Source organism: Brassica napus, chromosome A3 (assembly GCF_020379485.1).
Source record: "Brassica napus cultivar Da-Ae chromosome A3, Da-Ae, whole genome shotgun sequence".
NCBI classification, from domain to species: domain Eukaryota; kingdom Viridiplantae; phylum Streptophyta; class Magnoliopsida; order Brassicales; family Brassicaceae; genus Brassica; species Brassica napus.
The window spans coordinates 10,460,461-10,478,578 of record NC_063436.1 but is presented as its reverse complement, the minus strand read 5'-3'; the positions used below and the strand labels follow the sequence as shown (position 1 = coordinate 10,478,578).

The 18,118-nt window shown below is 36.6% G+C and overlaps 5 protein-coding genes and 1 non-coding gene across 9 annotated transcripts; 5 read left to right on the top strand and 1 right to left on the bottom strand.

Annotated features, from left to right (window-relative positions):
- Positions 1–87: 87 nt before the first annotated feature.
- Positions 88–169, top strand: TRNAS-GCU. The gene has a single exon. It is a non-coding gene; the product is annotated as a tRNA-Ser (tRNA).
- An 892-nt stretch (positions 170–1,061) lies between these two features.
- On the top strand, positions 1,062–3,397 carry LOC106428173 (putative E3 ubiquitin-protein ligase SINAT1). 2 transcript variants are annotated; one of them, XM_022716006.2, is made up of 5 exons: positions 1,102–1,313; positions 1,757–1,796; positions 2,019–2,298; positions 2,401–2,787; positions 2,871–3,397. In XM_022716006.2, exons 3-5 carry the CDS (start codon positions 2,083–2,085, stop codon positions 3,189–3,191), a joined length of 924 nt encoding a protein of 307 aa, XP_022571727.1. In that variant the 5' UTR covers positions 1,102–1,313; positions 1,757–1,796; positions 2,019–2,082; the 3' UTR covers positions 3,192–3,397. The 2 variants fall into 2 exon arrangements, with proteins under 2 accessions (XP_013724378.1, XP_022571727.1); XM_013868924.3 differs by lacking the exon at positions 1,757–1,796 and having other exon boundaries at positions 1,062–1,313.
- Positions 3,398–3,885: 488 nt separating this feature from the next.
- On the top strand, positions 3,886–6,849 carry LOC106428171 (probable protein kinase At2g41970). Of its 3 annotated transcripts, none has more exons than XM_013868921.3 (8): positions 3,886–4,103; positions 4,357–4,551; positions 4,635–4,885; positions 5,163–5,289; positions 5,373–5,646; positions 5,824–5,956; positions 6,062–6,148; positions 6,563–6,849. In XM_013868921.3, the coding sequence occupies exons 2-8, from the start codon at positions 4,455–4,457 to the stop codon at positions 6,686–6,688; spliced, it is 1,095 nt and encodes a 364-aa protein (XP_013724375.1). In that variant the 5' UTR covers positions 3,886–4,103; positions 4,357–4,454; the 3' UTR covers positions 6,689–6,849. The 3 variants fall into 3 exon arrangements, with proteins under 3 accessions (XP_013724375.1, XP_022573283.1, XP_022573282.1); XM_022717562.2 differs by having other exon boundaries at positions 4,389–4,551; positions 6,563–6,834; XM_022717561.2 differs by having other exon boundaries at positions 4,370–4,551; positions 6,563–6,834.
- A 1,183-nt stretch (positions 6,850–8,032) lies between these two features.
- LOC106428170 lies at positions 8,033–12,578 on the top strand. Its single transcript, XM_013868920.3, has 8 exons — positions 8,033–8,417; positions 9,791–10,129; positions 10,210–10,454; positions 10,606–10,747; positions 10,820–11,188; positions 11,282–11,413; positions 11,493–11,621; positions 11,686–12,578. The coding sequence occupies exons 1-8, from the start codon at positions 8,328–8,330 to the stop codon at positions 12,505–12,507; spliced, it is 2,268 nt and encodes a 755-aa protein (XP_013724374.1). The 5' UTR covers positions 8,033–8,327; the 3' UTR covers positions 12,508–12,578.
- Positions 11,683–14,339, top strand: LOC106428176. Its single transcript, XM_013868928.3, has 6 exons — positions 11,683–12,974; positions 13,064–13,114; positions 13,523–13,574; positions 13,662–13,720; positions 13,816–13,861; positions 14,025–14,339. Exons 1-6 carry the CDS (start codon positions 12,849–12,851, stop codon positions 14,162–14,164), a joined length of 474 nt encoding a protein of 157 aa, XP_013724382.1. The 5' UTR covers positions 11,683–12,848; the 3' UTR covers positions 14,165–14,339.
- Positions 14,340–16,371: 2,032 nt separating this feature from the next.
- On the bottom strand, positions 16,372–18,118 carry LOC106428131 (zinc finger protein 8-like). Its single transcript, XM_013868878.3, has one exon. The coding sequence runs from the start codon at positions 17,381–17,383 to the stop codon at positions 16,637–16,639; it is 747 nt and encodes a 248-aa protein (XP_013724332.1). The 5' UTR covers positions 17,384–18,118; the 3' UTR covers positions 16,372–16,636.

Sequence of the window (18,118 nt, the reverse complement as noted above, 5' to 3'; positions counted from 1 at the left end):
CATGAAACTCAGTCGTTGGATTCTGTATTATTTCAGTCTAGTTATGAATTGTGATATTTACTACATTTATGGATGTTTGAACAAAAAGTCGCTTTGGCCGAGTGGTTAAGGCGTGTGCCTGCTAAGTACATGGGATTTTCCCGCGAGAGTTCGAATCTCTCAGGCGACGAAGTTTTTTTTCTTACCGTATCAGAATCCAGAAGACGGCAAGGCTTTTTTGAAGCTAACTATTGTCAATGTATCGAAAATATTTCTCTTTACTCCAGAAATTGTGATTTTATATTTAAAAAATCTGAAAATATAGACGGATCATGAGTGTGTGGGGTAAAGAGAAATATTTTCAGATATATTTATTGTCGAACAAGAATTTTCAAAATAACATTGAATAATAATTGTCCAATTTTTTTTTCTCGATAGGGCTTTCAATAATTATCAAGTATCAATCGAAATAATAGAATAATCGAAATATCTGTTTTATATTTTTTTTATAAATTCAATCTGTATTATTTGTTATATAATTTCGTGAAAGATAGATAAATCCATTCAACAATCTAGATTTTTGTAGCAAAATATCTAGATTCTTAAAAATATAGTAATATATTTTACGTAAATAATGAGCTGGTTTAATCATTGAAAAAATGAAATATTCGTGAAACATTTATACTGGATTTAATCTTTTATTATACTTTCCACAACGTCTGATTTGATATTTGTTTGTTTCAAGTGAAACATGTAAAATTGTAAATTGGAATTGCTACTTATACTTTCTTTCCACATCTTATTTCTTCAAATCTATCCTGGTGGATTTTAATTTTTAAGAAAATCAGAACTTTCTATATGTGTAAAATGTGTAATGTATAAATAACAAAAGAAAATTAATATAGATACGTCATACGTACATTGATTTACATATGAATAAAATATAAGAATCCAATCAAAACGTATAAATTATATTTCTATAGATAGGATGAAATCTCACAAAATCTGATTTTAAAGAAGATTAGTTTCTATCCAAATTAAATAAAAATGACCGAAAAAGCAACAAACCTTGGTGAATTTAAATATCATCATTCGCAATAAAAGATAAAAACAGAGCAAAAAAAAAAGAAAAACCATTAATGGCTATTCATCGAAATCAACAACAACAAGAAGAAAGAACAAGACAGGACACAACTATCTATTAATTTCGTGTCTTGGTAATCCGCGTCTCTTCTCCTTCCTTCCTTGTTCAATCTCTTCGTTGTGAATCTGACGACAAGACCTCGATCACTCAAACGCCACCGTCACCGTCACCGCCACGCCTGAAAAATTAGGTTTGTAACTCGTTCATCTCAAGAAGGCATCTTTGAATGACAAATCTAGCCTAGTATCGTGTGAATCGTTCATCTTCGTTAATCGTTTTGTAGTCCAGCTTCAATTTGTTCTGTAACCCACAGCTTATTTGATTTCAAAATTCAAACTTTGCTATTTTTTTTTTTGTTTGAGATCTTATGTATTGTTATAAGGTTAAACAATACATCGTTCTTGGTATGCGTTCTTATACTTTGTCTCGTCGTTTTGCCTTTAGCCTTTCCTTGTCTACCTCCTCGTGGTTTTGATAAGATGTGGTTTCTTAGTAAATTTGCACATTGATTTGTTCATACCATGTGGCATGTGAGCTTCTCTAGAGTCTAGACGAATGTTAACTTCTCTTTGAATTTCCAAATAAGCAAAAGATAACAATCAAAGGCTAACTCTTCCCTTGCTATTTTGAAAGGATTTCTAAGAAACCAAATTACACCTGAGAGAGACGATAGGTAATGAACTTACTCACAATAGTTCCCAAAGGCTAATTTTTTTTTTTTGTTTCCAAACGAATTGGCTGCTAAGTTTTATTATAATGTTGGACCGAGACATGTATAAGACTTGATGTTCAATGTATAGTACTGTTTCAACTTTCAAGTGAAACATGTAAATTGGTTTATATATTTTTCTTCTCATGTATATAAACTTACATTTGCAATTGTTTTTTCCTGCAGGAGAGAAAATATTTAAAGGAGTAAATCATCTACCACAAGATAAAGAAAGTTGTGGACTCTCTCTATGGCTCCTGGTGGCACTACTTACAAAGAAGCCTTGGAGTCTAACTGGATAGGCTTGGATTACGAGGTTAGGATGTCTAAAGTGGAGGCTACTAACAAACCAGCCAAATCAGCTAGTGGCGCCATTGGAAAAATCCGTTCAAGCAATGGCAGTGGTGTTCATGAGCTTCTTGAATGTCCGGTTTGCACAAATCTCATGTATCCCCCAATTAATCAGGTGTGTGTCAGTGTGTGTGCCACTGTTCTACTCTTTCTCCGACACTCAACTTACTTTTGTCTAGTTAACGTTGACATCTAATGTTTGTTAATTTTCCCATAGTGCCCCAATGGCCACACGTTGTGTTCAAGCTGCAAACAACAAGTGCAGAACACGTGCCCTACATGCCGTTACGAGCTCGGCAACATAAGATGCTTGGCTCTCGAGAAGGTTGCGGAATCGTTAGAGGTTTCGTGCCGGTACCAAAGCTTAGGGTGTCACGACATTTTCCCGTACTACAGCAAGGTCAAGCACGAGCAGCACTGCAGGTTTCGATCCTACGACTGCCCTTACGCTGGCTCTGAGTGTTCAGTGACGGGAGACATTCCTACCCTCGTTGAGCATCTCAAAGTTGATCATAAAGTCGATATGCATAGTGGCTGCACTTTCAACCACCGTTACGTCAAGTCTAATCCTCAAGAAGTTGAGAATGCTACGTGGATGCTCACGGTATATGCATCTTATCTTTATCTAAATGTATGATTCACTACTTTGAATTGAATCTCATCTCTTGTCTGATGCTTTTGTTTTAGGTGTTCAACTGTTTTGGAAGACAGTTCTGTTTACACTTTGAGGCGTTTCAGCTGGGGACGGCGCCGGTGTACATGGCGTTTCTAAGGTTCATGGGAGACGAGAACGAGGCTAAGAAGTTTAGTTACAGCTTGGAAGTTGGAGCTCACAGCCGTAAGCTGACGTGGCAAGGGATTCCGAGAAGCATCAGAGACGGTCACAAGAAGGTCCGGGATAGTCAGGACGGTCTCATCATCCCTAGGAACATGGCTTTGTTCTTTTCAGGCAGTGACAAAGAAGAGCTCAAGTTGAGAGTCACCGGACGGATTTGGAGAGAAGAGTAGATGATGACAATGATGGATGTTTCATAGGCTCTGTAATGATGATTTTGATTGGAACTGAAACGGATGATGTACATAGCAAAGTCTTGAGAGCTATGAGATCTAAATCTCCCCGTGATCAGGTTGAAAACATTATGTTTTGAAATATTACAAAACTCTTTAGTCTTGTAATTTTCCTGATTTGTTGGAAAAATAAAGACAGTTTTCTTCTTGGTTCTGTTCTTGTTTAAATCTTTATTGGATCATACAATATGATTCATAATAACACTTGGTGTCACAGACAGATGATTTTCGATTAAGAAATTTATCTTTGAAGTGAAAGAGTTAATGGATCCAAGAAAATAATGCAAGAAGATATGAATACACAGACAAAAAAGTAAACCTGACGCAAAGATTTAACGTGGTTTAGTGAGATTCTGACTAACTAATGCCATCTAGTGATACCAAATTTAAGACATATGGACATAGAAGACATGCTACGTTAACAGATGATTAATTGTGAATTCAAGCAGATGATATGTTAGAAGAACTTTCAGACTTTAGACATATGAATAATGATTACAAAAGATAAGTTAGTAATATAGTCCAGAGAGGACGTGCAAGACGTGAAGACAACGCTTGACACTTCCTATGATTGGTTGGTTATATTAAATTAAAAGTATAATAAGCGAATGTCTCCCGACATTATCGCGGAACAGAGAAAACAGAGAGACTTGCAAACATTCCGAGAAAACCCAAATAAGAAAAATCTATTTCTTTTCTTTATCAAGCTTCCGAATTTCCAAGACAACAAAATCAAGAATCGTAGAAATCAAACGTTGCTTTTATTCAAGCTTCCTAGAATCACATCCTTTGTGGTTTTCTGAAGTATTCATCATTATTATTTTCTACGGTTAACTTAATGGCAGAATTGAGGTAATAATCACATTTCTTCGATCTTCTTTTTTACCATTAGCGATTCTTCAAGGTTTTGTCCCTCTGTCTTTCTTCCACATTATCACAATCTTGATATGATCTGAAATAATGTTTTGCATTCTTTCTTCTTCTTTTTTGAATAATGTTCTGCATTCATAAAACAAAAATGTGTTGCATTCAAATCGATTATACAAATGGATTTAGATTCATAAACATAGGAAAGATATGCACATGATTAATACGCATTTTTCAGATGTTATTAACAGGTAAACCATAAATTAACAGAATCGAAACACAAGAATAAGACCAAGAAAACACACACACACACGTGTTGTCAAAAGATCTGAAAACATGTTCTGTTGCGGAGGTGCCGATGAGGAACCAGCCGGTCCACCCGCAAACCAGTATTCCGCCCCTCCTAACAAGGCTGGAAACCCTAACGTTGGCGGTAACAGAACCCTAACTCTATGAGTTTATGCCTTCTCTGTTCTGTCTGAGTTTCACCACCAGCTTTGTACGTTTTGTGAATAGGTGGAAATAGAGGGGAACCGAGGAACACGAACGCACCTAGATCAGGAGGTCCTGCCAAGGTTTTACCCATAGAGATCCCTGCGGTTGCATTGGATGAGTTGAACAGAATGACGGGTAACTTCGGCAACAAGGCACTGATCGGTGAAGGTTCTTATGGACGTGTCTTCCAAGGCAAGTATAATGGAGACGATGTTGCTATCAAGAAGCTTGACGCCTCTTCTGAAGAACCTGACTCAGATTTCACCTCACAGGTACACATTAATATCACAAAAACTAATGATCTTTCAACTCATTTTCCGGTAAATCTGTTAAGTTTTATAAGTTTCAAACTTAAATCCAACTGGCTATAGGTGGATTGGATTGAAATGTTTGATTTAATACTCATGTTCGGAGAGCTTATATTCTCACAAAATCAATCAATCTTTAATCTTCTTGGCTCCCACTAGGCTACTACAACTGTATATCTCTAATTAGATCTCACTGAGTTTTGTAACATATTTAGTAATTTTTATTGATTAAAATGGCAAGTTATCGGTTGTATCACGGCTCAAAAACGAACATTTTGTGGAGTTGATGGGGTACTGCTTGGAAGCAAATAATCGCATCCTCATCTATGAGTTTGCGAGCAAAGGTTCTTTACACGATGTCTTACACGGTACGTAGGTTAAACTCTCGAGATTCATAGTTTAGTGAACATGGTGTCTATGTGATTGATATATGTATGGATCAAATCTTTAGGGAGAAAGGGCGTGCAAGGGGCTGAGCCAGGGCCGGTGCTGAACTGGAACCAAAGGGTCAAGATTGCGTATGGAGCAGCCAGGGGGCTTGAGTTCCTTCACGAGAAGGTCCAGCCATCAGTAGTACACAGGGACGTAAGGTCGAGCAATGTCTTGTTGTTCAATGACTTTGTGGCCAAAATGGCTGATTTCAACTTGACCAACGCATCCTCTGATTCAGCGGCTAGGCTTCATTCTACTCGAGTCTTGGGAACCTTCGGCTATCACGCTCCAGAGTACTATACCATACACCCATTAATTCATCTCTTAATAAGAGAAATCATATTAAGTTAGATGTGTTTTCAACTTAAAAACTTCATCAATCTTCTCAATATATTTCTAAAGATACTTTGGGATTTTGTCCATAATACGACATAGGGTTCTATGTAATGTAAGAGTATTTCTTGGTTTAGGTATGCAATGACGGGACAGATAACACAGAAGAGTGATGTGTATAGTTTTGGTGTTGTGCTTTTGGAGCTCTTGACGGGAAGAAAACCTGTAGATCATACCATGCCTAAAGGCCAACAAAGTCTTGTTACTTGGGTACGTACGTACACATTATATTAAAGTAAATATGTTCGAAAGAGGGGTATATAAATATCGATCCTTTTTAATGATAAACTATTTTACTTGTCTTTGCTTTTGTAGGCAACACCGAGACTAAGTGAAGACAAAGTCAAACAATGCATAGATCCTAAGCTTAATAATGATTTCCCTCCCAAAGCAGTCGCCAAGGTCTGTTTTACATTTTCTTAATCAAATAATTAAGATATTTTGATGATTGGCATGGTGACTTATACGCAATCCTAGTTATCTAACAATATATAAAACTATTTGCATGTAGTTCATTTAGAGATATCATAGAAACCAAATGCTATGTTTCTAACTAATTGACAGCAAATAATAAATTGATATGTGTGGATGATTATATAGTAGACTAGTAGTTTAGGTTTCTTCTTATTTTCTGTGTTAAACTTCTAACATGTGTGTTAATTGAGAATCAAATATGTGGAGCGTATGAGTGCTATTAGATACGTTTTTTCCCCGACTCATGTTGAATACCAAGGACATCAATTCAAGATTGATAACTAAGGATGCTTACTTTAGTTTGGTTTTGTAATGAATTTTCATTCGTTGGTGGTGGAACAGTTGGCAGCTGTGGCGGCCTTGTGTGTTCAGTACGAGGCAGACTTCCGACCAAACATGACAATCGTTGTCAAAGCACTTCAGCCTCTTCTTAACTCTAGACCAGCCGGTCCTGAGTCTACTTCCTAAATAACAGATTTACCATTTGTCTTGTTTTTGTGTTTTGTTATTATTGTTATGGCTATTTTTTTTCTCCTTTCTGTGTCAGATAACTATGATTATTGGTTATAAGATGCTATTTAATCGAATGTAACTTATATATTTTTATTGTTATAAAGCCCTCTTTCTTTCTTGGTTTGTATCTAAGCCTTTGAGTCGAATCTTTTTACTGATTGAAGGAGTCTAGGCCTATGTTACATGGAAACGGAAGCGGATACGTGGAAGCGGAAGCGTAAGGAAGCGCAGAAGCGAATTTTTTTAAAATATTAGGAAACGGGTACGTGTTGGAAGCGTATATCCATATATAAATAAATAAATATATATATATATATATATATATATATATATATATAATTTTTAAAAAACTAGAACTAAAAATTATATGATTTAAATTTGAAATAATGCATTTATTACATTTATAATAATTTTGAAATGATTTTATATTAAAACTGTAAAAATACACATAAATGAAGTTTACAAAAAATATTATATTAATTATATTTAATACTTCATAAATAATTGACACAATATATTTCAATATGTGCTATATCTTTAATAAAAAATCTCAATGCATAAAGATAATTTATAGTATTATTTTTAATATTTGTATATTTATAACTCAATATTCATTACTATTAATTTTTTTATTTTATATAGATTAAAACTATGGTTTTATATTTCATTGATATACATTGCATTTTTTTTTAAAACGGAAGCGTGATTCCAAAACGGAATCGTAAGCTTCCAACAAGTTTTTAAAGAGAATATTTTAGAAACGTTTTGGAAGCGAGATTCCGCAAGCTTCCACGAGGTTCCGATTCCGATTCCGGTTCCGAAGCGGGAAGCGGACGTCCGATGAAGCTTCCGTGCAACGTAGGTTATCAGATACAAATTAAAGAAAAATATTTTATTGTTATAAAGCCCCTCTTTCTTTCTTGGTTTGTATCTAAGCCTTTGAGTCAGATCTTTTTACTGATTGAAGGAGTCTAGGCAAGAAACTAAATAGTAAATTAGTTGTCAGATACAAATTAAAGAAAAATATTTGACCAATCAAAACATATGATTATGATGCCACAAATTTAATACTTTTGATATTTTGTGTTCTATATCTCTCAACTTTTAGACAAGTTGCCCTTAAGGTCATGTGTCTCAGTATGGAATGAGATATATAACTTTTTAATCATATAGAAACGATTAAAAAAAAAACAGAGTTGGTTTATAATATGTGCAAGTTACCATCATCATATACATCTCAAAACATGAATAAAACAAGCGAGGATTACAACATTATGACGACACAAAATTAAAAAAAAAAAAACAAAAGAAAACACTATGACGACACCCGCACATGAACTACAAAATCCATTACAGTATGACACAACATTATTACCACAAATGCAAATAACATATACACATTATTACCGTATTTTAATGTTTTCTAAAATAACTTTGTAACAACCCGCCACCCTCTGTTATTATACCCATCATCTCTCTGTCTCTCATATATATACTAAGCTGCGAATCTCATCATCTCTCCCGAAGAACTCTGTTTAGCCTCTCTTTCCAACCCAATTCAATCGGTTCATGAACACATACTAGTGTAGATTTAATGCCGGGTTTAGCACACAGGGATGAGCATTACTCTTCTGGGTTTTGGTCCAAAGATGCTGATGGAGTCAGCTACAATCAACTTCACAAGGTATATCATAATAACAGTGGGCCTTCGAGTGGCCCAACAGAAGAAGAGATGAAGAAGTTCAAGCCCACTCCAGATGATCAGCCAAAGCTCTTGTCGTCTTCCTCAGAACGTAAAGCAGTCAAGGTTCAACGGTCCTGTGCTAGTACGATCAAGCCAGCTCACATTGTGACCGTTGCGAATAGATTTGGCTGTCTTGCGACATGAGCTGTCATAGGGTGACGTCATTCAAGGATAAGATCAGAGTATTGTATATAATGGATGATGATATCATGTAAGCGTTTTAAGCAAGAAAGATAATAAAACAAAGTTTTCTTCTTCACGAAAGTGCTCTGTTTCTTTCGATCTTTATGGTTTTAAACGCATTTTGAGGTATGTCAAAGGCACTTTGGATAACGGCATTGACATCAAAGCAGCAACACACTCGACTCTAGTATGTTACAGTGACAGCGATTGGGCAGGATGTAAAGAAACTAGAAGATCTACTGGCGGTTTCTGTACATTTCTCGGATCAAATCTGATCTCCTGGTCCGCTAAACGCCATGAGACTGTCTCCAAGTCTTCAACAGAGGCTGAGTACAGAACGATGTCATTAGCTGCTTCAGAAGTGGCATGGATACAGAATCTTTTGCGTATAATGGGACTGGAACAAAAGGTCGTGCCATTGCTGTTATGTGATAATTTGTCTGCGGTCTGTCTCAGTGCCAATCCAATGTTTCACAAGCGAACCAAGCACTTCGAGGTAGATTATCACTATGTTCGGGAGAGAGTAGCAATGAAGAAGCTGGAAGTGAAGCATGTCTCTGCGTCTCTGCAGATCGCTGATGTGTTTACGAAGTCACTTGGTCAAGAGCCGTTCTTCAAATTACGCGCCAAACTCAGTGTCTCTCTTCCTCCGACTCTGAGTTTGAGGGGGAGTAATAACAGTGGGCCTTCGAGTGGCCCAACAGAAGAAGAGATGAAGAAGTTCAAGCCCACTCCAGATGATCAGCCAAAGCTCTTGTCGTCTTCCTCAGAACGTAAAGCAGTCAAGGTTCAACGGTCCTGTGCTAGTACGATCAAGCCAGCTCACATTGTGACCGTTGCGAATAGATTTGGCTGTCTTGCGACATGAGCTGTCATAGGGTGACGTCATTCAAGGATAAGATCAGAGTATTGTATATAATGGATGATGATATCATGTAAGCGTTTTAAGCAAGAAAGATAATAAAACAAAGTTTTCTTCTTCACGAAAGTGCTCTGTTTCTTTCGATCTTTATATCACGTCTCTCTCTACTTAAGTGTTTAGGTGCTTCTAATGAGTGTGGTTGTTTGCTTGATTTAATCTGAATAATTTTGAGAGTAAATTCAATTTTGTTTTGAACTATTTAATACAGTTCTGGAGTGAGCTGTCGCCGGAAGCTAGACATGAGCTTCTCAGGATTGATAGGCATGGTTTCTTTGAGCAAGCTCGTAAGAACATGTGTTGTTCTAAATGCATTGGCCTGCTGCTTGAAGGCTTCTCGCTTATTGTTTCAAATGGGAAGTCATTGCAACAAAAAGAAGATCTCACATGCAACAGATCAGGAGCTTTAAAAGATGGTAGTCACAAATGTATCGGTGAGTTGCATGACCCCGCTGTTCATCAATGGGGAGGTCTCAACGCAACACGCGATGGATTACTCACAGTTGTTGACTGCTATTTGTATGCAAAATCTTTCAAAGGGATTCAAACTGTAAGTTTCATCCGGGGTTTCCTTATTATATGTTGGGTCTATCCAGTTTAGTTTAGGTTAATTTCTTTTGGCTTTAGCAGGTGTTTGAAAGTGCCAGAGCTCGAGAGAGGGAACGTGAGTTGCTTTATCCTCATTCTTGTGGAAGTCGTCAAGGGATGGTTGGTTATGGTAAAGGCCATGGAACAACAAGAGACACATGTGCTTTACATACCACAAGTCTCTCTTGTGATACATTAGTAGCTTTTTGGTCTGCACTTGATGAGGAAACTAAACAATCACTTTTGAGGATGAAAGAAGAGGATTTCATTGAAAGACTAAGTAACAGGTATAGTATATTTGACTTTGAGGATCTTCCTATTAACTCATTGCATGCATTACTTAGTTAGTTTCTTATTTATCTCTTTCTTTGTTATATGGTGTTGTGAGTTTTTCCTTTCCTCAGTAACATACTCACATGCTGATTTTTAAAACTATAGATTTAAGTGCAAGAAGTTTTGTAAAGACTGCAGAAGAAATGTTATTCGGGAGTTTAAAGAGCTTAAGGAACTTAAACGCATGCAGAGAGAACCACAATGTACCGACTGGTTTTGTGTTGCTGACACAGCCATTCACTATGAGGTCTTTAACTTTCTTTAACCAATATACATACCTGAGAAGGCTTTATCTTTCTTAACATGTATAATTTCTCAGGTAGACAATGATTCTGTTCGAGCAGATTGGAGTCAATATTTTAAAGAGAGTGATGGATATCAGTACATCGAGTGGGCTATTGGAACTGAAGAATGGGAAACCGATATCCTCAAGTACAAATATGTAGGCAATGATGGGAGCGCTCAAGTCAATGGCCTAGACCTTGGTGGATTACACCAATGCTACATTACTGTCAGGGCTTTTAAAGAGAATGGCCGCTGCTCCGAGGTATCAGTCAAAGCTCATGCATTAAGAGGCCAACAATGCGTTCACTCCTGGCTTGTGGTTGGGGATGGCTTTGTTTCGGTTAAAAGAGGGGAATGCCTTGAAATGCTTTTTGAGCATGCTGAAGAGGTGGAGGAACAAGAGGTAAATTAATGAAGATCCACAAGCTGTCTGACTCAATATTTTTTATTTTATTTTTAAAATTTGCCTGATATGATGTTTCCAATGTTATATAAGGATGAAGTCCTTGTTGATAAAGATGGGAAAGAGGATGGTGGTGATTGCTTGCGTCCACAAAAGCATGCTAAGACTCCAGAACTAGCTCGAGAGTTTCTTCTAGATGCTGCAGCCGTTATTTTTAAGGAGCAGGTTTGTTGTTATAGATTCTCCTCTAGTTAATTGATTGTTATGTGTATTCATTTCTATCTGTTTCATAATAATGTTTTAGGTTGAAAAGGCATATAGGGAAAGTACAGCCCGTCAAAATGCAAACATTATATTTGTCAGCCTTTCATCTAAGCTCTTAGAGCAACGTGTTCATATTGCCTGCAAGGAGATTGTCACATTGGAGAACCAGGTTCTGTTTGCTATTTTTTTTTTGTCAGTCGACACAATCTAACAAAGACGTTTAACACTTACAGAAAAGACTTGTCGAGGAAGAGGAGAAAGAAGAGGAGAGAAAAGAAAGGAAAAGAAGAAAAGAAAGGGAGAAAAAACTTCGTAGAAAGGAGAGGTTGAAGGAAAAAGAGCAGAAGGATATTCCAAAATCTAGAGATAAAGCAATGCTGCCAGTTTTGCCAAGGAAAGAAGAAGGGTTCCTGAATCTTGATGAGGAAATGAACACTAGTGTAAGCTGCGCGGAGGAGTCAGCAACTGAAACTGGAGATGTAGATGAAGATCTGTCTCCACCTGATGATGATCAAGATGGTTGGAAACGAGTGATTTACAACAAAGGAAGGCAACAAGTTATAACCCACTATTGTGTCAGAGAGGTTATAATAAATGATGAAGCTGGAAAGGGGTGGTTTACAACAAAGGAAGGCAAGAAGATGGAGGAAGTTGGCGTAAGACAGAAGAAAGATCCTATGATGAGTAGAACCTCAAGTTCAGATAACTACTCTTCATGCCTTAGTGAAGGAGATAGCAATGGATCCCACTCCATGTCTGATTCTGAAGGAAGAGAGAACCTAGTGTTTACTGAAAACTATATGCCTGTGGACCAAGCAGCAGATGAAAGGAGAGACATGGAAAGTCCAGGTCCCCAAACTGATAGTGACCAAGACTTGTTCTCCTTGTTTCACTTTGGTGGTCCGGTTGCTCTGTCTACAAGAGGAAGTAAGTCAGGAGATTATGTCTTTGGTGATCTCACAGGCAATTGTAAGAAAAAGAAGAAAGAGAGCATCGTAGGTGAAGAGTACAACTTGTTTGCCAAAAGTAACAGCTTGAGGTTTTCTATCTTCTAAAAGGTTTTAGAGCATCATTAAGTGTGTTTTAGTCTTTTTTTCTTATCAAAGGTTCTGATTCTTTACTCTAAGATGAATGAATGATTTAAAAAATATCTAAATACAAACAGAAAGTGGTCTATAGTTAACATAATCCTTCCTTTGCTGCTTCAAGCCTGACTACTACTAGTGCACCTGTTACAAATGTTGGATTAGAAACTATGAAACTAGTTGGGCCTAGATAAGAAAGCCCATAAGGCCCATTATTGAATAATTGGGTAGATTCAGTAAACGGCGTAAGGTTTTCTCAGAGAGGAAACAAGAGCAGGTGATCGGCGATTGATAGAGAAAGAGAGAGGGAGATGGGAACTAGACAAGTATACGAAGAGAAGCTGAGACGTGCGAATCTCGAGTATGATCCGACCATGAACCCTGGTCTAGGTTCCGCTCGCTGTCCGCGTTGCCTTTCTCTCTTAACCCCTAACTCTGTAAGCTTCCCAAGTCTTGTCTTTTTGTGTTTTTAGGATATTGTCTGAAAATCAATTTCATTTGTTCTTTCTTACAAATTTTTTATCAGGAGAAAGGAGAGTGGACCATCACTCCAGTTCTGCACGATGCTGCTGCTGTGGTCAGTTCAGTTTAACATTGCTAATCTCATATACATCTGTCTGAAGAATTGTGTAGCTGGTTTCATATGAATTTTGTGAGAATATAAGTAGTAGCTAGCTGTTGTGGACTGGATGATCGATGTGTATACAAATCAGATGACTTTATGTTGTGAATGAGAATATATGTATTCTAGCTTAGGTGATTAAGCTCGGCTATTGCTGGGTATGTAAAAGTTTCAACCTTTTTATTCGTTGACTTCTGAAGATGGTTTTTTTTCTTCAGTTTATTATTCTTTTGGTCTGTTGCAATTTCTGATTAGTATTTGTCTTTAAGCTTTTTTTCATTGAAATTATTGGTTGGGGCTACCATGACATGTAGTAGAAATTGATTTATCTGTTTCTGATTACGTATCTCGTGTGCTATATAGGCTGGTTCTGGTATTGGTGGCTTGCTTAGTGCCGTCAATGCTTTCAACACAGGTAATCTCGTATGATGGTCTTGTGTGTGGTTTTTAATTACTTACCATTTCTACAGTTGAGATCTTTTATCTTTTTTGGTCTTTCCAGGGATCCCATATCTTCAGAATCGGTTTCCAGGGTCGAAGCGTCTCTCTTTTCTTGTCGGGGTACGCATCTTATCTCTTTCCCTTGCCTTCTAGTTCTAGAACTCTGCCTGTTTCCAGGGTCAGACCCTCTTCTCACTTATTGCTTTTGCTTATAGGTTCCATTGCTGCTAGGGTATTCTGGTCTAGGGGCTGCCTTTGGAGGTAACATAATTCTTCTCTTGTGCCTAAATATTGATTATAAGTTAGTGTTCTCTGTTGGAGAAGTTATGTCCATGTGAGTTCTGGTATCTTATGAGGCTGCTCAAAGAATTGAGTATTACTTTTGTTTCACCTGAACTTTTTGATCCTGTATAATATTTGCTAGGTTATGCACTTCCCAAGTTTGCTCAGCTTACAGTTACCTCGTATTATGCGTCTTCAAGTGCTTCACATTATGCGATCTCTATGCTCACCCGCCGCATTGAAGAAGCTCATCTCTCTCGAACTCAGAAAGATGTAAAATGATGTCATGCATAGATGCTATTGCACTTCTCAGTCTTAGTAGCTTATTTCTGAGTCCTTCTATTTGTTCTTTTTCTTTTTGGTTACCTTGTTCTATAGCTTATACCTTGGTCACTCCTATAAAGTTAATTATTCGACATCATTTATATAAAATATAATGCATTTTTGTTCCTCTCCACATCAGTTATGTATAATTGTTATAATTAGATTTTCATGTTTCATTTTGCAAGCAGTCATGTAACTACAAGAACCATGTCTTCTCAGTGATTACACTTTACATTTGATTCCGACTATCGTCATGAAATTTGAATTTCTAAGGGAGTTCAGGCCTTGGCTTTAATCTCCTCTACGCCCGGAGCCAGTCTTTGCTAATATCATTTCTCTGGTGTAAAATAGTATTAGCAAAGACTTGCGTTTAAACCAACTGGGCCGGCACATCCGTATTAATTTGATAAGTTTATATTCAATCTTAACATAATTTAGTAAAAAATATGTTAAAATAACACTCCCTAATAATCAAAATAAGAAAGCCTATAGATATAGCTTTGCTTACCGAAACAAGACCATCATTTTGGAAGCTTGCATCGTTTGTGTGAATCAGACTCTGAGTTTTATCTTGAAAGGTGTCTAAGATGTCTACAGTTAGAACTATCATCTTCAAGTTGCAACTTTCCACTAGTCCGTTCACATATCTAAAAAAGAGACAAGTGAGCAGAAAAAAGTGGTCCTAAGGTTTACATAATGTATGTGTAAGCTCTGCACACGTCTTTATTATGTGCTTCTTTTATCATTTTTGTTCACCACATGCTTGCTTCTATATTGCATTAACTTTAGTGGGGTCCTTGATGTTAACTCTTTGACACCATATCCTTAAACTTTTCCATAACTTGATAAAACCATCACGTAATTCTCAGATGTACTGTGTTCTCTTGTTTAGCCTCTGCAGCTTTTGTTATCCAAACAACTGTTTCGACGAGTGCATATATGGCTTTTCATTTGGCTTTTTGTTCCCATAAGACTTGTTTGAAAAAAAAACTTATTACAGGCTGAGATTGCACCGCTTGGTCATTCGTTATCACAATAACCTGATTAAACTTTTGGATTGGTGGTATAACGTTAGTTTATCACAATAATCTGATTAGACTACACAATAACTTTTCATGACATATAATTAATTAGATAAGAGTACGAATAAGGACAAGTTTCACTTCAGTTCGTTCATATAGTTGTATATATATCTACAAGAGTTCTTAACTGCATTTTTGCCTCATAATGTGTTTGAAGTTATGCCATCACTAGAAAAGTATTTAACATATTATCAAAAAAAAAAAAACTAGAAAAGTCAATCTTTCGAAAATTTTGTTCTATGCAAAAGTGTAGCTATTATACGATTTGTCTTTAATGTCTTGATTAGTGTAATACATGTTGGGTACGAGGATTTATATCATTGGTTCTTCTCATCATGTATATTCTATCATTGTTATTATTGTAGGACTTTTTATAGTAAATGCACCATGAGCTTCTATCAAACTCTGCTCTCTGGAGGTAGTTTAGCAACAAACATGGCCATGCATGTTTCGCTGATTCTGACTGCTTTTGTTTTGAACTCTCATCATGGTGTATGCATAGAGATGAACAAGTAAATATATTGGTATACAACTTGGTTGATGATTCTCTTTGAATTGCCCAAAAAAGGTTTGAAAAGAAGAAATCTTTTAACAGAATGCGTTAGCATTAGGTTATGTGTGTGTTGAGAGAGAGAGATGAGGAAGCTCTCTTTGGCTAACTCTATATTAACCATATGGACCACTTTCACTTTCTCAACTCTCCTTCTCTCACCTCCCTTTTGTCTTGTCCATTGTCTCCAGTGATCCCCACAGTCACCGAATCATCATCATTCATCAACACCAAGAGCTTTCTTCTTTGCCTCTTTTTTTGTAACTGTTCTTCTTTGCCTCTTGGTTCGTTAAAAGACCGTTGAATTAATTAAACAGAGACTGTAAACGTTTGGATCTAAAGAGAGTAAAAAGTAATTTGTGGGTTTAATGTTTATAAAAGACATACAATGTTGCTTAATATGATCAGTGATCGAGACTAGAATTTTATTGACTGCAACAGCAAGAAAAGTACGCACTTATGTATGAGTTCCATGACTCTTAATTTAATGTTCCCTCTTTATCTGAAAATTATAGAATCTTGAAGACATATAATAGAACTCAAAATGAACATATATATATATATAATTTTTTAATATATTAACATTCATACACATGAGATAGGAAAATGGAAAAACATATTTTACAAATTTAATCATATATTATTCCCTTATTAACACGAACTCAGAATAAATAAATAAAACCTCAAAAGTTCAAGATCCACACATCCTGCCGGTTCTCTTCAGTCTTCACACAGCATGAAGAATTGGTTGCTTCATCAGGGCTAGGTTTAAATGATATACCAACACAAAAAGAAGTGTCAAAGATGAAGATCGAGACTCACATGATCTTTCACATTGGGTTTCATCAATTTGTAGGGCCAAGTCGGCTCCCTACTCTCTTGGTCATGGGCCCTAAACGCTAAAGCTGGTGAAGCTGAGTAAACTCCATGAATAGCGTTTGTTGACGTGGAAGGCGGTACACGCCAGAAACCTAAAGGGCTTCCGTTGATCGTCGGTGGGATAGAAGAAGAAGGAGGAGGAAGAAGAGTGCCTGAGTAATACGACGGCGTCTGTTGTACTCCTCCTCCACCACCGTAGAATCTAGCTTCTGTCGTCCACGAGGGATAGTGATGGTTGTTGAGGAAGCCGTAGACGTAGTGAGGCTCAGGATGCTGATTAAGGTATGAGGTCATGGAACCGCGTTTGGCGTGTTGGCGTTCGCGTTTGTGAGCGTTTTGGTGTCCACCTAGGGCTTGAGAAGTTGGGAATTTTCTGAAACAGTAGTGACACTCGAATCTCCTGTTTTTGCTTTTGTCTTTTTCCTTTTCCTTGACATTCTCAGAGCTGCCCTCATCTTTGATCCTGGTTGTTATAGTTTCACAAGAATCTGGAGAGAAGTCTTCGTGTTGAGGGTTATCTTTGAGGAGCTCTTGGCCGAAGAGACGAATCTTGGAGCCTTTATGATCTTTAGGAGGAGTACGGCGGATGAACGGAAGCTGAGAAAAGGATTCAACATTGACGTTCATGAAGTCGTGAGTTTCTCTTCGTCCATTGGTTTCTTCCATGGGAGGGGGAGAGATAGAGAGGAATGAATGAAAGTGAGTTGAAGACAAATGAGGTTGTTGACTGTTTTAGAGATAGAAAGACTAGAGATGAGGTTTCGCATTAATATAAAGAGGTTCCAACATTCATTTAGCTCGATTAACTTAAACATAACTCGTCACTGTGTTGTATTCTAGATTTTTATGTATTAATTTGAATCTGGAAGAATATAATTTATAGATAAATACGTCTTGTCACTCGTATGAGATTTCTTTTTATAATTTGTAAACCTAAACCCAATAAATTCTAAAATATATGAAATATTTTGATAAATCATCTGGCCTATCTCTTCGTGTTCTTAAGTTATATTAGGTACATTTCAATCAAACAAAAAATTAACCAAAAAAAATCAGTCACCGACACCAACAATTTTATAAAATGTAATTTTATCGACTATGATATTTCCATGGAAAGTAAACATATGCTGCACAAATGTGTGTCTTGGAGATTTTGTTCTACTTGTAAAATATGTGATTGCAGATGTACATAAGAGTTTTTTTGTTCATACATGCATCTATACTATTAAAATGGAAATCATGACTTCCATTTTATATGTGATATTTTAAATAGACCATTTCAAGAAAGTTGCTTATATTTTATTTTTTTTCATATAAAATCCTAACAACCTATTTAATTCTCTTTTTATTCCATCAAAATATTATTAGATATGCATAATTTTGAAAATATAATATTCCATC

Coding starts and splice junctions, on each gene's coding strand:
- LOC106428173 (XM_013868924.3), top strand. CDS start 2,083: ATGGCTCCTGGTGGCACTACTTACAAAGAAGCCTTGGAGTCTAACTGG. Junction 2,299..2,400: donor TGTATCCCCCAATTAATCAG/GTGTGTGTCAGT, acceptor ATTTTCCCATAG/TGCCCCAATGGCCACACGTT. Junction 2,788..2,870: donor ATGCTACGTGGATGCTCACG/GTATATGCATCT, acceptor CTTTTGTTTTAG/GTGTTCAACTGTTTTGGAAG.
- LOC106428171 (XM_013868921.3), top strand. CDS start 4,455: ATGTTCTGTTGCGGAGGTGCCGATGAGGAACCAGCCGGTCCACCCGCA. Junction 4,552..4,634: donor TGGAAACCCTAACGTTGGCG/GTAACAGAACCC, acceptor TTTTGTGAATAG/GTGGAAATAGAGGGGAACCG. Junction 5,647..5,823: donor TTCGGCTATCACGCTCCAGA/GTACTATACCAT, acceptor TTCTTGGTTTAG/GTATGCAATGACGGGACAGA.
- LOC106428170 (XM_013868920.3), top strand. CDS start 8,328: ATGCCGGGTTTAGCACACAGGGATGAGCATTACTCTTCTGGGTTTTGG. Junction 11,189..11,281: donor AAGAGGTGGAGGAACAAGAG/GTAAATTAATGA, acceptor ATGTTATATAAG/GATGAAGTCCTTGTTGATAA. Junction 11,622..11,685: donor TTGTCACATTGGAGAACCAG/GTTCTGTTTGCT, acceptor TAACACTTACAG/AAAAGACTTGTCGAGGAAGA.
- LOC106428176 (XM_013868928.3), top strand. CDS start 12,849: ATGGGAACTAGACAAGTATACGAAGAGAAGCTGAGACGTGCGAATCTC. Junction 13,115..13,522: donor TGCACGATGCTGCTGCTGTG/GTCAGTTCAGTT, acceptor TGTGCTATATAG/GCTGGTTCTGGTATTGGTGG. Junction 13,862..14,024: donor TCTAGGGGCTGCCTTTGGAG/GTAACATAATTC, acceptor AATATTTGCTAG/GTTATGCACTTCCCAAGTTT.
- LOC106428131 (XM_013868878.3), bottom strand. CDS start 17,383: ATGGAAGAAACCAATGGACGAAGAGAAACTCACGACTTCATGAACGTC.